This window comes from Catharus ustulatus, chromosome 6 (assembly GCF_009819885.2).
Source record: "Catharus ustulatus isolate bCatUst1 chromosome 6, bCatUst1.pri.v2, whole genome shotgun sequence".
Classification (NCBI taxonomy): Eukaryota; Metazoa; Chordata; class Aves; order Passeriformes; family Turdidae; genus Catharus; species Catharus ustulatus.
In genome coordinates, this window is record NC_046226.1 from 23651035 (window position 1) to 23667414 (window position 16380).

The window sequence follows — 16380 nt, forward strand, 5'->3', positions numbered from 1 at the left end:
ATAAAACTGAATTTTCTTGTGTGAAGAAGTCAAGAGAGAAGTTACTCCTCAAAAATGAAAAAAAGCTATACAATAAACAGCAAGTGTCTCCCAGTGAAGGAGTTCAGCCGCGAGGCAGTCTCACAGAAATTCAGACTGCTTGTCCATCCCCAGGATGCTCCTCTGCCTCAGAGCACGGCTCGGTTTTGTTCTAATTTTCCAACTCCTTAACGAGCGAAACCATCATTACTGGTTGCCCTCCGTTATTAGCGGACTGACTTCACTGCTCATTCGTTTCATAACGAAACAGCGAGCCCGAGGCTCCCGCCGGGCCCGCGTTCCCTCAGCGGCCCGGCCCGGCCCGGCCCCGCCCCGCGGTGACGCACGGCGCGGCGGCGGTCACGTGCGGCGGAGGCAGGCCCGGCCCGCCGCACTCGGAGCCGCCGCCATGCCGCTGCCGCCGCTGCCCGGCCGCCCCCGCCTCGGGCGGGCCCCGCTCCCGCCGCTGCTCCTGCTGCTCCTGCTGGTGGGCCCGGCGCGGCCCATCTCCTTCCAGCTGCCGGGCAAGGCGCGGAAGTGCCTGCGGGAGGAGATCCACCGCGACACGCTGGTCACGGGCGAGTACGACATCAGCGCCCCGCCGGGCTCCTCCAGCGGACCCTCCGCCAACCTCAAGGTGCGGCCCCGGCCGGCCGGGGGGGCGGGGGTGGCCGGGGCGGGCAGCGCGGCCCCGCCTCCCCTCGCCGGCCGTGCGGGGCGGGAAGGAAGGAAGAAAGGAAGGAAGGATGGATGGATGGGGTGACGTGTTCCACGCGTGACAGCGGCCCACGCGTGAGCCGACACCGCCCGGTCCCGGCCTGCGCCGCACCGCCGGACTCGCCCTGTGCGGGGGACCACCAGCCCGCCCGGGGTCTCCGCGTGCTGGGCAGCCAGGGGCCAGGGCAGCGTTTTAGCTTGAGCCAAATAGGAGCTTTTTCCCCCCAAAGATCGAGTTGCAGCGGCCCATCCCGCAATCTGGCATTTAATCCGCACACGATGCAGATTATCCGGCGGCTGGCGAGATGGGCCGCTACCGTGAAGTTGTACCAAGGCTGCTGATACCGTGTGAGCGGCAAAGAATTACGGTGACGTGGCTTTCCGAGGGCTTCCTCCACGCGTAGGGCCTGGCACAGCGGGATCCTGGCACAGTGGAATGGGGTCTGAGAAACCAGGTTCTGGTACACAGAATCGCTGTTCTCATTTTGCTCTGTCATGGCTTGCATGGATTTTAGGTTTGCTGCAGGGAAGAAAATGATCCTGAAGGATCTTCAGGAAGTATAGGGTTGGCAGAATATACGTGAATAATACACCTGTGTGACACACAGCTATAAAACTTCAACAGCTTCACTTTAATTCTGCCCACAATCTGCCTTTCCTAGGCTTTCTTCAAAATTCCAACCTAGCTGAATAAGATCTGTTGCTACATAGTTCATAACAGCCTTCTGTCCCCTTTTTTATTTCTGTCTACGTTCCCAAAGGTTTCAGTAGTAAGCACACAGAGACAGAATGGTCTGCTCAGGAGTTTCTGAACTTGGTGTTTTTGAGTATTTTAGATATCCTGAAATCGGGTTGCCTTTCTCGCATCTGCCTACCAATGCCTGAAGGCCATGGCATTATTGGCAGTTGTGCTTGGTTATGACTAGAGAAGACTCCTTCTGAAGTCTTACTTTTTAAAAAATCATGTTCTTCTCATTTGTAAGAGGAAAATTTTCATTGTATAGACAGAACCAAACAGCATTAAGGCTTTAAAATGTTGATGTAGCATTTGCCTGGTAAGGCACGTGTATTTCAGATGGAGTGCCATGTTCCCATCTGTCTCTTGCTGCTTGGTAACCAAGCTTCCCAGTTCTCAGGTTGCCCATTCGTAGGTCGGTTGGCCCCAAGGCCTCCTCCAAAACTCACTTTTTTGACAGGACTTATCTAGGGAGGTGATGGTGAATCAGTGAATCACATGTTTGAGTCTTGGTTGGCTTTGCTGTTGAAGCTGGTATCTGGGTGGTACTGCTTATAGAAGTTCTTATTTTGTTCAAATCGTAAAATGAAATAATTTTTTAAATCTCTGTATAGTTTGAAAAGCTACAACAGAGTCAAAAAACCATATGCAATTCTTGCTTTCCTTCTTACTGTTCAGGTATGCTGTGTCCTCCCAATACGCTGGGCTTGTTGTAAGTGCTGAAACCTCTCTGATAGGTGCCTGCTTTCTCTGTGGTCTGTGGGAAAGGTCAGTTCAGGACATGATATCTGCAGGTTCTGCACTGGGTGGTCTGCTTTGGCCCCTTGGATTGGGCCACCGAACAGAGGGAGGAAGAGGTTGGTAGTTAACACTGTCCGGGCTCAGTTCGGTTCCTGCCGGTGAGCTGAGATTTGTGTGTGTGATAGCCCAGCTAACAGTGGCACCCTCTGTTTTGGAGGAATCCGTGGGCTCTGCCAGCTGGCTGCTGCGGGGGGAGGGCGTCGGGCGCCTGGGCTCTCCTTTGGCAGCCACATGCCTCTGCCCCATTGTCCAGCACGGTATCGGGCTGTTTGTCAAGGGCAAACAATGCCCTGTCTGTAGGGGATTGCCTTACCGTAAATAACGTTAGAATAGCATGAAAAATCTCTTTCAGATCGACTCCCCCACAAGCCTTCTGGCTGGGCTATTAGCAGCTTCTCCCGCCCTCGCACACCCGGCTGAATGGGCAGTGTATTTGGCTGATTTGGGTAATGCTATTCAGTTCTGATGAAAGCGGATAGCAGAGCTTTTACTGTCCAGAATGCTGTTCATGAGCTGCAAAGGGCAAAAATAGATCAAGCTGCATAAAGATTAGCTCTGGTGCCTACAAAGGCATAGGAAAATAGTGCTCAAAATAATAGGGGCATCTGAGAGCTGTGTTCTGACTACTTTTTGTGATGGAGAACTCGGTGTGCAGAATGTATGGTGTCATGCTGATGAGGCATCTTCGTTAATCTTGACTGCTCCACTAAACATCGCATGCCATGTGGTGGCCAAATCATAAAATGGCTTTTACATTGTGTTGGCATCATCAAACATGCACAGTCTTCTACTGCAGATGGGCCTGCTCGGTTGGGCCCAGTGCTTCCCAGTACCTCCCAGTGCCTGGTGGCTCCCAGACAGGAGGCAGCTGGTGGCTTGTGGCAAGGGATGGCAGCACAGCTGCCTGCACCTGACTGCGCAGGCATGCTTTCATCTGCTTGCCACTTGAAAACAGGTACAGCTCTGAGCTGCTGCACGAACAGTGCTCCTCATTGTTCTCAGACACACAGCATGTAGTGCAGGGGCAGCTACAAGAAATCTTCTAAAAGGCCGTGGTGGGATAATTGTGTATAGAGGAAGCTTGTTCTTAAGTCTTGCCTGCTATGGTTTATACCATAAAGTGTGAGAATTTATATACTTGATTGTTTTTCCTGCCTAATGCAGCAACTCTAATCCATGAGTAGGTCCACACTTGTTTCAAATCCAGTGCCAGAGAGTTAATTAGGTGCTCTAATAAGAATAAAGAATGTTTCCTTAGAATAGTTCTGTGTACATAGCCCTTTTGTGTGGCCTTTGTGAAAAAAAAAGACTGGAGTACAGTGGAATGTCTGACTTACCTTTTCCATGCCACAAATTATTTTGTGTACTTTGGTCTTACATACCTTTAGAATTATTCCCAAGCTTTTTACTTTCTTCATCTCTAAGACTTTTAAAGACCCCTAGTAACTTTAGTGTCTGTGGTGTTTCAGACATACAGTTAAAGATCAGCATCGAGGAAAAATGGGAAGCATTCTAGTGGAATACACACTGTTCATTTTCATGCAGTGTTGTAACACCTTTGGTTTTTTTCACCCCTCTCCCCAGTCAGAGTGTTTCAGCTGGATGGAGCCTTTAATTGAGCACAATTATTCTCAAGTTTGCGTCATGAAATGCCTGTCCTTTCTTTTTATACTCCTTGTTGGAGCATTTTTGTAGACCTTCCACAGTTTTTGCCTATTCTTAGTAGTTTTATAGAGTTAGCACAAAGCAGTCATTATTCTGTCCGTGTAGTCTGAATTGTCCTCTGAAGTGGCCGCTTTCATGGATCTTGGCACTCAAACCTTGTGTAACTCAGGGCCACACTCATGGTTCATTTCTAGAGGAATAGATGTACCTTTCTCTATTTCATCTTCTGGGGAATGTGACTCTTTTGTCCCATACGTCTTCTCCCTGTCTCTGTTGCTATGGGAATTCATGAATTTTGCTTGCAAAATAAATGCGATGAATGACAATTTCATTCAGCTATAGTTCTTACATGTAGTCTGTATTTGAGATTTATAGGAGGAAGAGAAATTAGTGTGGGTTTCAGTTTGGGATTTTTTTTTAAAATTGGTTGGTCAATTGCTTTTTGGTGGTGTTTCTTGGGGGGGTTGTTTTTTGATTGATTGGTAATTTTTTGGGTCTAAGAGTCAATAATTTGTAGTCATTCTGTCAGCTCCTGGTGTGTGGATGAGGAGGGGAGGAATTGATGTAGTCACAAAGAAGGAGGGAAGCTGTTGAAAGGAGAAAGCAGCAGATCCAAAGGGGAGGCTAGGATTACTCTTGCTGCACAGGCAGCATGAGCTCACAGAAGCAAAGTACCGTGTTTCTTACCTTCATTGTCCCTCTTCCAGATAACTGACTCGGCTGGGCACATCCTGTATGCCAAGGAGGATGCCACCAAGGGCAAGTTTGCCTTCACCACTGAAGACTATGATATGTTTGAGGCCTGCTTTGAGAGCAAGCTTCCTGTTGGTAAGTGAAATGAAGGGTGTGCTGGCTGTTTCTAGCTTCTGATCAAGTTTGTGTAGCTATGTGGATTAGGAATAAAGTTGTCTTGAGTGTGATCCACAGAGTACTTTTTGATTTTTAAAGCTGATCTTCAGGAGGTTGTGGCCAGTCTCACTGCAGAACATCTGCTCTGTGTGTTGCATTTGAAGGAATCCTTTGTGACGGTTGTGTAGAGCACTTGGGTTTCCTCTGAAAGGCAAATTGGGCATTTCTCCTACAGAGGTCACCACAGTTGCAACGAGGGGCAGTACCAGTGAGCAAACCACACTTCTTTTGCCATTTTCATGCTTCTCCCCATCTTGCAGTTGAGCCAGGACAGAGCTGGGTGTCATCATCTCCAGGACCTCTCTTTCACCCCAGCAGGCCTCATTTGGTAGAATGTGATCTATGCACAATGTGTTCTTGGCAGCTGTCCTGTGATAGGTTGACACCTATTTAGTGAGGTTGAATTGTGCATGTATAGGGAATGTGTCCTTGATTTGCATCCACAACTGCTCTTGAAGTGGTCAACAAAGGGAAGGGGAAATGAGCAGGAAGTCAGCTTTGCATTTGTGCTACAAGGATGGTTGCCTAACGAATGCTGAGGCTTGTTTCCTGTGAGTGACGCATGTACTGGTTTGAATGCCTGTGTTCAACTTCATGACAAGTGGCCAACGTGCAAGTTTGTAGGTGCTAGATCTTTTCATGGTTACTTTCAGAGTTCTGGTCATTGGGCCTGGTTTTTCTTAGGTCTTATCCTAAAAGATCCCAGAGCGTTTCACAGAGCATTCACTAGCAGCAGTCCTCAAATCTGTTGAAAGGCAGCTGCTGTTTTGCTGTTTCTGATCCATGTATAAGATGCAAATAGTTTGCAAGTTGAAGAGAACTTTACAGAATGAGAAGGCTGTATTCTTTGCTGGAATGGGAGGGGTCTGGCTTGTAACACCTCTTCTGTGGTATTTTACAGATAAAATAGTGACCCCAAATGCTCAGGATTATGTTTTTCTTTTACTCCAAAGGTAGGACTTCCAAATGTTCCTTAACACATTGAGACATGCAGGCACTAGTGACTCATCTGGGAGTCACTCATGCTATTTACTTTCCAGCACCTGGGTATTTGAGAAGTCTCCAGACAGTCCTGCAGATCTTTTCATAGCTTCCATGTGATCACACACTGAAGTGGGAAAGGTTTCTTTCTTTAGTTTTGTCTAGACTCTTAGTTCGGTGCTTTTGAGTAGAGGTTTCTTGCCTAGACCGAGCCCTTTAAAACTATTTTGGTTGTAGCAAGTGTTGGTTGTACCTGACTCCCTCGTAGCAAGTTTGTTCTAAAGCTTATGATATGGTTGAGAATTAAATATTTCTTAATGCAGTTTCTACATTGATGATCTGTGGGGCACTGAGCTGCCAAAATCTAGAGCTCATCGACTGACCAACTGGATCCTCTTCTGGAGGCTTTCTTTTTAGACCTAGGTCCCCAAATTCCACCTAGAGTATCTCCAGGCTTCCCTGTTGATGCTGGAGGTCAAGGAAGTATTGAAGTAAGGGATGTGATACTATAAGTCTTGATCATCTGCAGGACTTGGTTAAGGTACTTGGAAAGAAGTAACCACGTCACGAGGAAGTACCTTGTTTCCTCTGTAAGGTCAGCATGATAGTGGGGGGAACTTAACAAGTCTGTTTAATTCCCATGTTCCTCTTTAAAGGTTAGGGTCTTTTTCCTGGTCTCATCAAGTAAGTAATCAGGACTTGTAACAGCAGCATAGGAGAATGTTTGTGGAGTACTGAAAGAGGCAAACTGTTGGTAGAGGAAACCTAGAGCTGTTGGATCTGAGGAGTCCAAGCAACTGGGATTTCTCAATCCCTAACCACAGAAATGAGGAAGAGGAAGTAAGAAGGAGATCCTATATCAAAGGTTCACTTTATCAGAGTGGAGGAGTTCTTAGAGTGTTTCTTGGAACTGTGGGTGTTTGCATGATGGGCTTTTTACCCTCTTCCAGGCGGAATGGTCCTGTCTTCCTGACCAGTGCTCTGCTCCCAGGCACATTTACTCTCCTATGATATGCTAATCTCAGGTGAACAGCCTGGCCTCACTGGCATTCTCCCTCTAGGCTCTTTTGTGTGCTAATCTTTAACTGTATGCTCGCTCTGTAATCCTTCTCTTCCCAAACATTCTTAAAGAGTATTTAGACTCATTTTTTTCTGGAATTCCTGTGGGAAAACCTTTTGATGTTCAGTTCAACCATGCTGCTTTTCCACTGACTTTGCAATTAAGAGCTCCCCTAATTTCCCAGGAAACAGTTCAGTGCTCATGTGAGATGACCTCTTGAAGACCCGAGGAATGTAGGCATCAGTATAGTTCATGATCTCTGAATCTTGACTGTTTTTCTCTTTGCTGCTGATCCAGCCTGCTCTGGCAAGCCTTGGCTTCAGGAGAAGCGAGGGGTTTCTGAGGATCTGATGAGTGTGAAGGGAGCTGTCTTGGGCTTAGTAAACTTACAGAAGAGCAGCTTAAGTTTTTCCCTTCCAGATCCTAACAACGTTAACCTCTTGCAAAATATCTGCTCTCCATCCCTTTGCACCTGGCAGCTTTAGTGTTTCTGGTTTCTTATTGCCTCTTGGCAGCTCTCCCTTCCAGTCTAGCAAATTAATTCTTCTGTTCTTCTGTTCGCTGGCCTTTTCATCTTTCTCATCTCTTCCTGCAAACTTCAGCTCTCAACTCAAGTTGCTATAATTTGAGCACCATTAAAAAAACCTCTCACTGAACTGTGTGCTGTGAATTTTTTCCTGCAGCTACTGTTGTCTGTCCTACCTGCCCGTCTCCATGCATGCCAGTAATGTGTGTAGCATAAGCTGTCAAAACTTTTGGTTGGGGAGAGGAGTACTGGGAGTTGTATACAACCTGTCTGGGACTTCAGGAGTTTCTTACAGTAACTGGTCTTTTGTAAGAAAACAACAAAATTCCATCCTAATCATAATTTATCTGTTGGGCTCTTATATAATGCATTCCCATAAAGAAGCTTAGGAAGCAGTTTGTAGTTGATATGCACCATCTTACCAGTAGATTATTCATTATCCTGCTAGCAGTAGAAGGTGATTCTACTCTGGTGTTGAAGAGGTGTTCAGTGAGTGGGTAGAGAAAAAGTTTGGGGATGTTGTATCAAAGATCTGGAATATCTTCTTAGCTCCAACTGGGGTGACCCAGTGTAAACTGTACATTGAATTTGTTTGTGGACTGAGGGAATGCCCACCTGGCAGCCTTCTGAGACAAGATGTGAGTATTGGACATGCTTCTGGATAGAGACTCTGAAATTCATAGTTTAAGTGAATTCAGACCTTGTGTTTTGCTGGCAACCAGTTGAGGACAGCTGTATGTCCCAGCATGCTAGGATTTGGAAATGTGTTACGTACAGACATTTTCTTTGTGGGCTGTATACTAGAGAATGATACTCAGATAAGCTGATAGGCAGCATATTTGACAGTATTTGATATGACTGTATTAAATATATTGTTTTCCTCTTGTGAATGTTCTCAGATGTGACAGTTTATAGCAGTTGAAAGAAGCTATAAGCCATAGGTTTCCCTAGCCTGGGGGTTGCAGCCTTGAAAGATACCTACTCTGCTGGTGACTGCAGCCTTATGTGCTGTTTGTGCGGCTCCAGCTGGCAGCTCTCTGAGGCAGTGTTTTCCCAGCTTCAGAAGCCTCTTGCTCTCTTGGGATTTGCATCAGCAGTGTGGTTCTTGGCTATCTGAGCTGGTAAAGGGATTGCCTTGGTTTCTGCAGACATTCCAGCATGTGAGGGTCAGTAGTCATCCTATGCCATGTTCCTCAATTGGAGCAGTTTGCCATTTGCTCCTTTGAATGTAAAGCCATTTACAGCCCCAGTAACCTTGACAAGTTGCTGGATCACTTCCTGTGAACGTGGGCTTCCCAGTTGAATATTTGTCCCTCTGGTGACTTGTCTTTCACTAGGCTGTCTCATAGCAGCTGGTGTTCTTTTCTAATCCTCTGCAGTTTTTACAGTGATTTGCATCCTGTAGACACTCAGTGCTTTTAGTTACAGCTTGTTCTCATTATATTTGGAAGGCTCTCCTTCAGCCAGGATTTATTGTGAAGTCTCTGTATTTTTAGGCTGGACTGTGCTGCCTCCGCAGTTAGCTGCAGACATGGAGGGAGGGGAGGGGAGGGATTTGAGTTCTTTCTCACTGGTGGGAAGAGCTGGTGATTTCCTGGCAGGCTGAATGTTTCACACAAGGAATCCTTTCATTATGCTTCCAGGAACAGGGAGGATGCCGGACCAGCTCGTGACTCTGGATATGAAGCATGGCGTTGAAGCAAAGAACTACGAGGAGGTATGTCCCCTGGCTGCCTGCACTGCAGGCTCCCCTTTCCCAGCACTCACGTGATGCCTTTTGTAGATCTGGGCTCATGATGGGAAGCTGTTTTCCCAGTGGTGATGAAAGCCTGTCTGCAAACTACAATTGCAGTGAAGCTTTGTGTGTTACGGGAGGAAAAAAGGAAAAAAAGATAAACATCAACTAGAATTGATTCTGCACTCTGGGAATTGGAGCCTAATGTGTGAATTTCTTCGCTAGGACAGCATGACCCAGCTTCTGGGCATAGACATTAGAGGCAGCAAGACACTGAGAGATGAAGTTTCCCCAGCCTCAGCAGCAGAGGTCATTTTAAGTTAATATCAGACCCTCTCTTAAAGGTCAAGTTTCAGTGTTACTGTTCTTACTTTCCAGCCTGTAAGATGTACTGGCTCAGCAGGCCTGAAATGGTGCTTGCATGTTTCTAAGAACTGGCAGTGTATCAATGTAAAAGTGTTTGGCAGAATAGTTGCTGCTGTGGAATGGGTATTTGGTTTGAAGACGTGACACTAGAAATAGGCATAAAAGTCTAAACATTTCCATCTTAGGAGGACATAGCTTGCTTAAAGATTGCAAGAACCAGCTGTGTGGAGTAGCAATTACTTAGTGTCTGAAACAGTCCTGACTGGTTTGGATGCTGAATTTTTATGACACCTATCATGCTTTTGGCGCACTAGAACTTGGGATCAGTCACCCCCCAGTACAGAGTCTGTGCCTGAGAAAATGATAAGTATTGGTGGAGAAAGTCCCTCAAATGATTCCTGTGTCAACTGTGCATAAGAGCATGGGAGGTGCCATGGAGAGAAGAGTGGGTAGCAGAGGAGGCTGTGCATGGTTTCAGGTAGAAAGCTAACAAATTACCGAGATGGCCATGCTGGTGTTTTTATATCCTTTCAAACTTCGGGCTGTCTGGTGTTCTGTGATTTAAGTTGGTTAGGAGCACTTCCTATGGGGACTGTAGGGAAGTGCTTGGGGTCAGGGAAGAGCAGAGCAACCATAGGGCCAACTGTCTGTCAACCTGCTACTGAAGGATTGCAAGATGTTGAAATTTTATAGGGTAAATCCCTGAGAGCGTAACTGGGAGGATTATGTTTGCTGTATTTACAGAATCCCTTTAAATACCATCCCACAGCATACTCTAGAGTTATATTACTTAGTGCTGCCTAGAAGCACTGTGTGCTGTGCTGAAAGGTTGTCTTATGCCTGTGTATCTGCATACTCACTGGTTGTACTGATAGAACTGTCTCGGAATAAATGCATCTCTTATGCTCATGGAGGGAAACGGTCCATGAACAAATACAAGAAAAGAAGAATTTAGACTTGCAGTGTCACTTGATACCAAATACAGATCTTGGCAGCCCTGGCAACCATCCTTGACTTGTGAGGATCTCTCAGAGTGGTAGACTCTATTGAACCTTGTTGAGCAGCGTGTCTGCATCAAACTGATTTATTATTTGTACAGCTGCTGTAGATGTTTGACCACACTACTATGCAGTGTGTGTTCCCTTTTTCACCATCTCTCTTCTCAGTTTGCTGTGGTAGTTGTGAGTTTTGACAGGCTGCTGTAAGGCCTCAGAGGGCAGGAATGTTGCTCAAGTTTCATGGAATTGCAGCCTTTTTGAGTCTTTTGCTTGTGATGTTCATCTGTTGTTGGGTACCAGTGACCCGTTGTACAGCCCTAGTTCTTCTTGTTTAATTGCTGCAAGGAGACTTGATTCAAGGAGTTTCATGAGGGTCACTGATAGTGTCTAAGTCTGGCTTCATAAACTTTCATAGATCCAGGCATTCTTGGAGCAAAGCAGCTGGAATAGTTAGCTGGATTAGAAGATCTAACTGCAGTGTCATACCTTAGTTACCTGGGTTTGTTTATCTATTCAAGAGTAGAAATGAAGATACAGAAAAGAGAAAATATTTCTGATGGCATTAAGAATGCTTGATGATCTAGGGTTTTTTCCAAATCAACTACTCCTTGTCAATTCCTCGCTATAGGGTATCTCTTTCTATGCTAGGAAGATAAGCTTTGGCAAATCTTTAAGTGACCCCTGAGAAGCTCATTGGAATTGTTATCCTGGTGCTGGTGTTCATTCTAGGATGATGATATTCCACCATCACAGATGCTTGGTGGGCTTTTTTACAAAATCTCTTGGAGCAGCTGCATGTTGTATTTGTTAGGGGTAAAAGGTTCCAGGATTACCTGGGGAGGTTGTGGTTTTTAAGGAAAAACTGGACGTGGCACTTAGTGCCGTGGTGTTGGTGGTGGTAGGTCCTAGGTTGGACTCAATCTCAGAGGTTTTTTCGACTCTTAATTTGATTCTGTGATTTGGGATACACATCTTGGAATATACACAGGACTAAAAGCTATTAGGTGGTTGTAGCTACACCTATTAAGAGCAGCTGAAGGGATGCAGATGGAGCAGATAAACTTTGGATTTTCCCAGTGGAACCCTTGTAGCCTTCTGTGAATGAGGAAATGAGCCCTCAAGGAAGATAATGGAGCTGGTAAGTGCAAGGCTAGCTTGTCAGTACAGATGCCCAAGACCTTGTGTTGCTGCTCTAGCAGTGTCAGCAGAGTTTGGGCTGTAGGCATGCAGACACTGGTGCCAGTTTTTCAGCAAAGCTCTCTGCTAGCAGATATGTGGCCAGGCCACAGCGTTTTGTTATTACAACCTATTGGTTAGAAAGCAGGAGGGGGTTAACCTACTCCTCTTCCTACCCCTCCTCTCAAACACACTCCAAACTGACAGTGCTGTGCTGGCAGAGCTATAATATACAGCTTGCCTCAGCATAAAAATCCTCAGATGATTGTTTGATGGCTTGCTGCTTGCCAGGATATGCGTGTCATGTGGAGACCCTTCAGTGGAATGCCTGATTAGCAAGCACTGGCTTGGTCACGAGCATCTCTTCAACTCTGGCTCTGATGCCCAGGCAGCTGCCTTTGGAAGTGCCATTTTGGGGATACTTTTGTGCTGAGTGCCCTGTTGCCTGCCTGTCAGCATGGATCACTGAGAGATGGCCGTCATAGAGCTTATATCTGAGTAATCCTGTGAACCTGAGACTGGTGGTGAACTGCAGGTGCTTTGTGTGTTTTCTGTAACTCATCTTTCTTCTGCTGCAATACCTGGGGACACAGCATCTGGCCTTCATGGCAGGGGCATGTCACTTCTATGCAAGGACCGCAGTTACCACGCTGGAGAAGTGTCAGGAATTGCAGTTAGCTTCCTTTGAGTGTCCTTGTGTCACAGGTTTTATGTAACAGCAACACTTGTGTCAGATTATAGCCACAACTGGGGTAGAGACACGTCTACACATTCAATTTAAATAGTTGCTGTTGTGTGCTGTGCTTCCTAATTGAATTTTGCAGTGGATTTTTGTTTTTGATTACCCAGCGGGGCCGCGGGCTGGGCGTTGTGACAGCAGCAATGTGCCCGTGTCCCAGCGTTCCTGCGGGAAGCGGGTGTTCCCCACGGGAGCGGCCCGGCAGCGGCCCCGCAGCGACACCCGGCGGCTGCGGGGTCCTTTGCCAGGAACCTGTGCTACCCTGCCCTGCACTTTCCGTCTGACAGATAAAAGCCCCGAGCTCTCCTGGGATAATCAAGCCACTGCTACTGGGAGCCGAGCTGCCTGGGCTTTCTGGGGCACTAGCGAAGGGAGTCTCGGTGCTAATAGCCTGTGTGCCTATGGAACTGTATCGTACACGTATGGAAGTTAGTCACCTGTATCTCAGTCTGTGACTTATACTCACTGGAGGTTTAGTCATGTGGCAAGATCTTCTACCCACTCCTCAGAAGCCAACTGTGATAAGCTAACATGAAACCGAATAAGGAAGAAGTGTGCTTGTATGCATGCTGTGCTCCTCCATTGTGTAGGTGGAGTAGTAGGAAAGTGTGTTTCAGAAAACAGGTGGGAGAAGTGATAGTGTTTTATGCAATGGTAGTTTCTGGCTTGTAGAGGTATTTCCCAAGGGGAAGGATGCCCCAGATCTGTAGCGTGTGGGGAGGAGCGATTCAAACTGGCAGTAAAAACCCATGTGGGAGCTTTTGGTTTTGGTTCAGTGATTTGACTCTTTTGTTTTCTAGATTGCTAAAGTGGAGAAGTTGAAACCCCTGGAAGTAGAATTGAGGCGTTTAGAAGATCTTTCAGAGTCCATTGTTAACGACTTTGCTTATATGAAGAAACGAGAAGAGGAGATGAGAGACACAAATGGTGAGAGACTGTGTGCCCCTTCAGAGGGATGGAACTCTAAAACCTCTCATTTCTGCTAAATGTGTTACTAGGGCAGCATTTAGAGATCTAGCAATTTTAGTGGTCTCTGTCTGTTCTGTTCCTAGTAAGGGATGCAGTCCCTAGTAACCTGAAGCCGTCACTGTGTCTTGTTGTTCTGTCTCTAGAAATCATTTCTTTCTCTCTCCTTTCCTAATGTGAATTACTCTGTTCCATTCAATGTTGCCCATTAACCACAGCTTCTCACCTTGTTCCCTCTTATTATCCTTCTTGTTGTGCCCTCTGCTTTTATTTTCAAGTGCTGCTGGTTCTCAGGTCCCCTTGCCTTCATGCTGTCTTGCTTTTGCACGAGGGAGAAGTAGTCCTGGGAACTTTGCCATCTTGGGGTGCATCCTGTGATGCCAGACTCAGGTGCAATGGTTTGTTGTCTGTTTCAGAGTCAACAAACACCCGAGTTCTGTACTTCAGCATTTTCTCCATGTGCTGCCTCATCGGACTGGCCACCTGGCAGGTTTTCTACCTGCGTCGCTTCTTCAAGGCCAAGAAGCTGATTGAGTAAAAGAGCAAATCTTCTTCCCCCTCCTCTCAGACCCAGCTGGACACCTCTGGGACCTAGCCATGGCCTCCTGGAGACATCTTACACATGATACCCACTGACTGGAGCTTTTCTGGAGGAACTTGGACCCTAAACGGGGAGGGGAACCTGACCATCAGAGGCAATGGGGGACTTGTGAAATCCTGTTGGATGTTGAGGGTGGGGGAGGTCATGATGGGTTTGGGTATTCCTGGGGCAGTGATTAAATAAAAAAAGATGTTTCCATGACAGCTGCAGCAAGTTTTTTGCGCTGTCTATTCTCCTTTTATAATCATGGCTTGATGATGTCTCCCATCTGTCTGTGACTGCAGTGTTTGATACTCAGAACCACCTGACCCTACTGCGCTCTTTAGGTGGCATGCAGGTCATTCTGGGGCAGAGCAGGGAGATTCCCTGTTCTCACCAGCTGGGATCTAAGCCTTGAGCAAATGGAGATGAGTGCAAAGCAACAGCATTCATCATTCCAGCAGGGCCTGAGAATAGAGGGTCTTCCAAGGTTTGGTCCCTGTCGTGGACCTCTGTGTTTCTCCCTGTGGGAGCTGGTGTCTTTGTGCTGACAGGTCAGAGCACTTGAGCATATGGTGATGCAGCCTGGAGGAAGGGGAGCCTTCTAAGGCAGGCTTGGAAGTGTGTTTGAACTTGGAAAGAAGCCTGCTTTGCTCAAATAAGCTATCCAGCCTTGGTCCCACCCTTCCCCCGCATGTTTGTTTTGGATTTGCCTCTCGTGTTTTGAAATGGCGCAGCAGCTTTCCTGAAAACCTTGGTCAGGAAAAGCCTTTTGTGCAGGAGGCCTCGGTTAGATACAGTCACAGAGCAGATGGGAGCAGGTCATGCTAGGAAACTTGGTCTTACATTGAGCAGGAGAACTTCTCATCTATCCAAGCAGCTGGCTGAATGTCATTTTATGGGACCTCAAAGCAAGGTGACCTGATGCTCACATGAGGCATGAGGGCCTGGACCCTGCATTGAGGTCTGAGGGTATAATAGTGCTGTGTGTGGTAGCAGAGGAGCTGGAAGAATGTGGATGGACTGAGAAAAGGCAATACAGGGTGGGAATAGGCTAATTCTACATCTGAGGGGGCAGTCTGAACTGTGCCTTCAAGAGAACTGTTATTTTCACCATTTCTTAGCTGTCTGGATGGCACTATGTTAAATAAACCAGGCTGGAAAAAAGCAGACAGGTTAACTTCCTGGACTTGCTGCAGTTTTTAGGCAGTGATTACAATTCATTCATCATCTCTGCATTCCTTCAGAGCAAGTGGTTCAGCAGCACAGCATTCTGGTGTCCTGTATCTAGATACTTCTGGGTAGGGATGGGGTTGTCATGGCCCTGGACCCAGCCTAACAGTTTCAAAAAAGCATAGTTTTATAATTTGTGACCTGAGTCTGATCTATTACTAGGAAGGAAACAGTTGTCCAGGGTGAGGCAGTGGAAAAGAGGATGTAAGGATGATCTCCTGTCATATAAATGTATTAGTTCTTTGCCATTCCCAGGTTCTTGGAGTTGTTAGTTCCACTGCAAGTACTTTGATTGCTTTTAATTTGTTTGGTTTTTGATAAAGCCATATTAGGATCCTAAGTCCACTCCTCTGCCCTTGCATCCATTTTATCCTTGTATGTTTTTGAAAACTACAGTGCAGAACAGCAACAGTGCCACAGGACTGAATTACAGAAGTCATTTGAAGGTAGTTTTAGGTCCTACAGTTTGAAGCCTGTAGATCTGTTAAGGTTTTGCATTTGTTTTTATGTAACTTGAAAAGACAGTACAAGAAAGGGGCTTTTCCAGTCTTGTCTGTTTCGATACACTTTCCCCATCCTTATCTGAGTACAAAGTTATCTTAAAAATGATGGTGAGGGCTTAAGTTCCCCAGGTGACTGTTACACTCCCATGGTTCTGGTGTTATGCTTTGATCTTCACTGTACTGGTGTAGTTACTGGGAAACAGGTGCAGGGGACTGGTGTGGATTTACCTGTAATGACTGCTTGGAGGACTTCTGTCAGCTTTCTCAAATAAAATTTTTTTGGGGAAAACAACCCACCTCACCTTGTTTCTGTGAGTCTTGTCCTCTTCGTGCATGTTCCTACAGACTGCTGTTTCCTGAAAGTTGACCTGTCGCAGGAAGCAGCAAGTAAACAGACTTGCCACAAGCCTTAGGCTTCTCTAGTAACAATTAATTCTAGACTTGGGAAGACTGCACAGACTTCTTGCTGTGCTGGGTCAACTCCACAGAGAGGTGTCCTAATACAGGTTACCATTTTTTGCCTTTCTCCCTCCCCTTTCATAATTATGTTGCTGTATGTGGAGAAATTTTGAGGGTGGTAGTGAAACAAGGGCTGGTGCCTTGGGGTACAAGATCCAGATTTTCACCATCAGCTCTCATGTAAAATTTTGTTCATTAAGACAAACAGAAGT

General features: G+C 46.5%; 1 protein-coding gene across 1 annotated transcript; it reads left to right on the forward strand.

Annotated features, from left to right (window-relative positions):
- Positions 1 to 380: 380 nt before the first annotated feature.
- On the forward strand, positions 381 to 16015 carry TMED10 (transmembrane p24 trafficking protein 10). The gene is made up of 5 exons (XM_033062857.1): positions 381 to 655; positions 4645 to 4765; positions 9057 to 9130; positions 13228 to 13354; positions 13810 to 16015. The coding sequence occupies exons 1-5, from the start codon at positions 428 to 430 to the stop codon at positions 13929 to 13931; spliced, it is 672 nt and encodes a 223-aa protein (XP_032918748.1). The 5' UTR covers positions 381 to 427; the 3' UTR covers positions 13932 to 16015.
- Positions 16016 to 16380: the final 365 nt, after the last annotated feature.

Coding starts and splice junctions, on each gene's coding strand:
- TMED10 (XM_033062857.1), top strand. CDS start 428: ATGCCGCTGCCGCCGCTGCCCGGCCGCCCCCGCCTCGGGCGGGCCCCG. Junction 4,766..9,056: donor TGAGAGCAAGCTTCCTGTTG/GTAAGTGAAATG, acceptor TTATGCTTCCAG/GAACAGGGAGGATGCCGGAC. Junction 9,131..13,227: donor AAGCAAAGAACTACGAGGAG/GTATGTCCCCTG, acceptor TTTGTTTTCTAG/ATTGCTAAAGTGGAGAAGTT.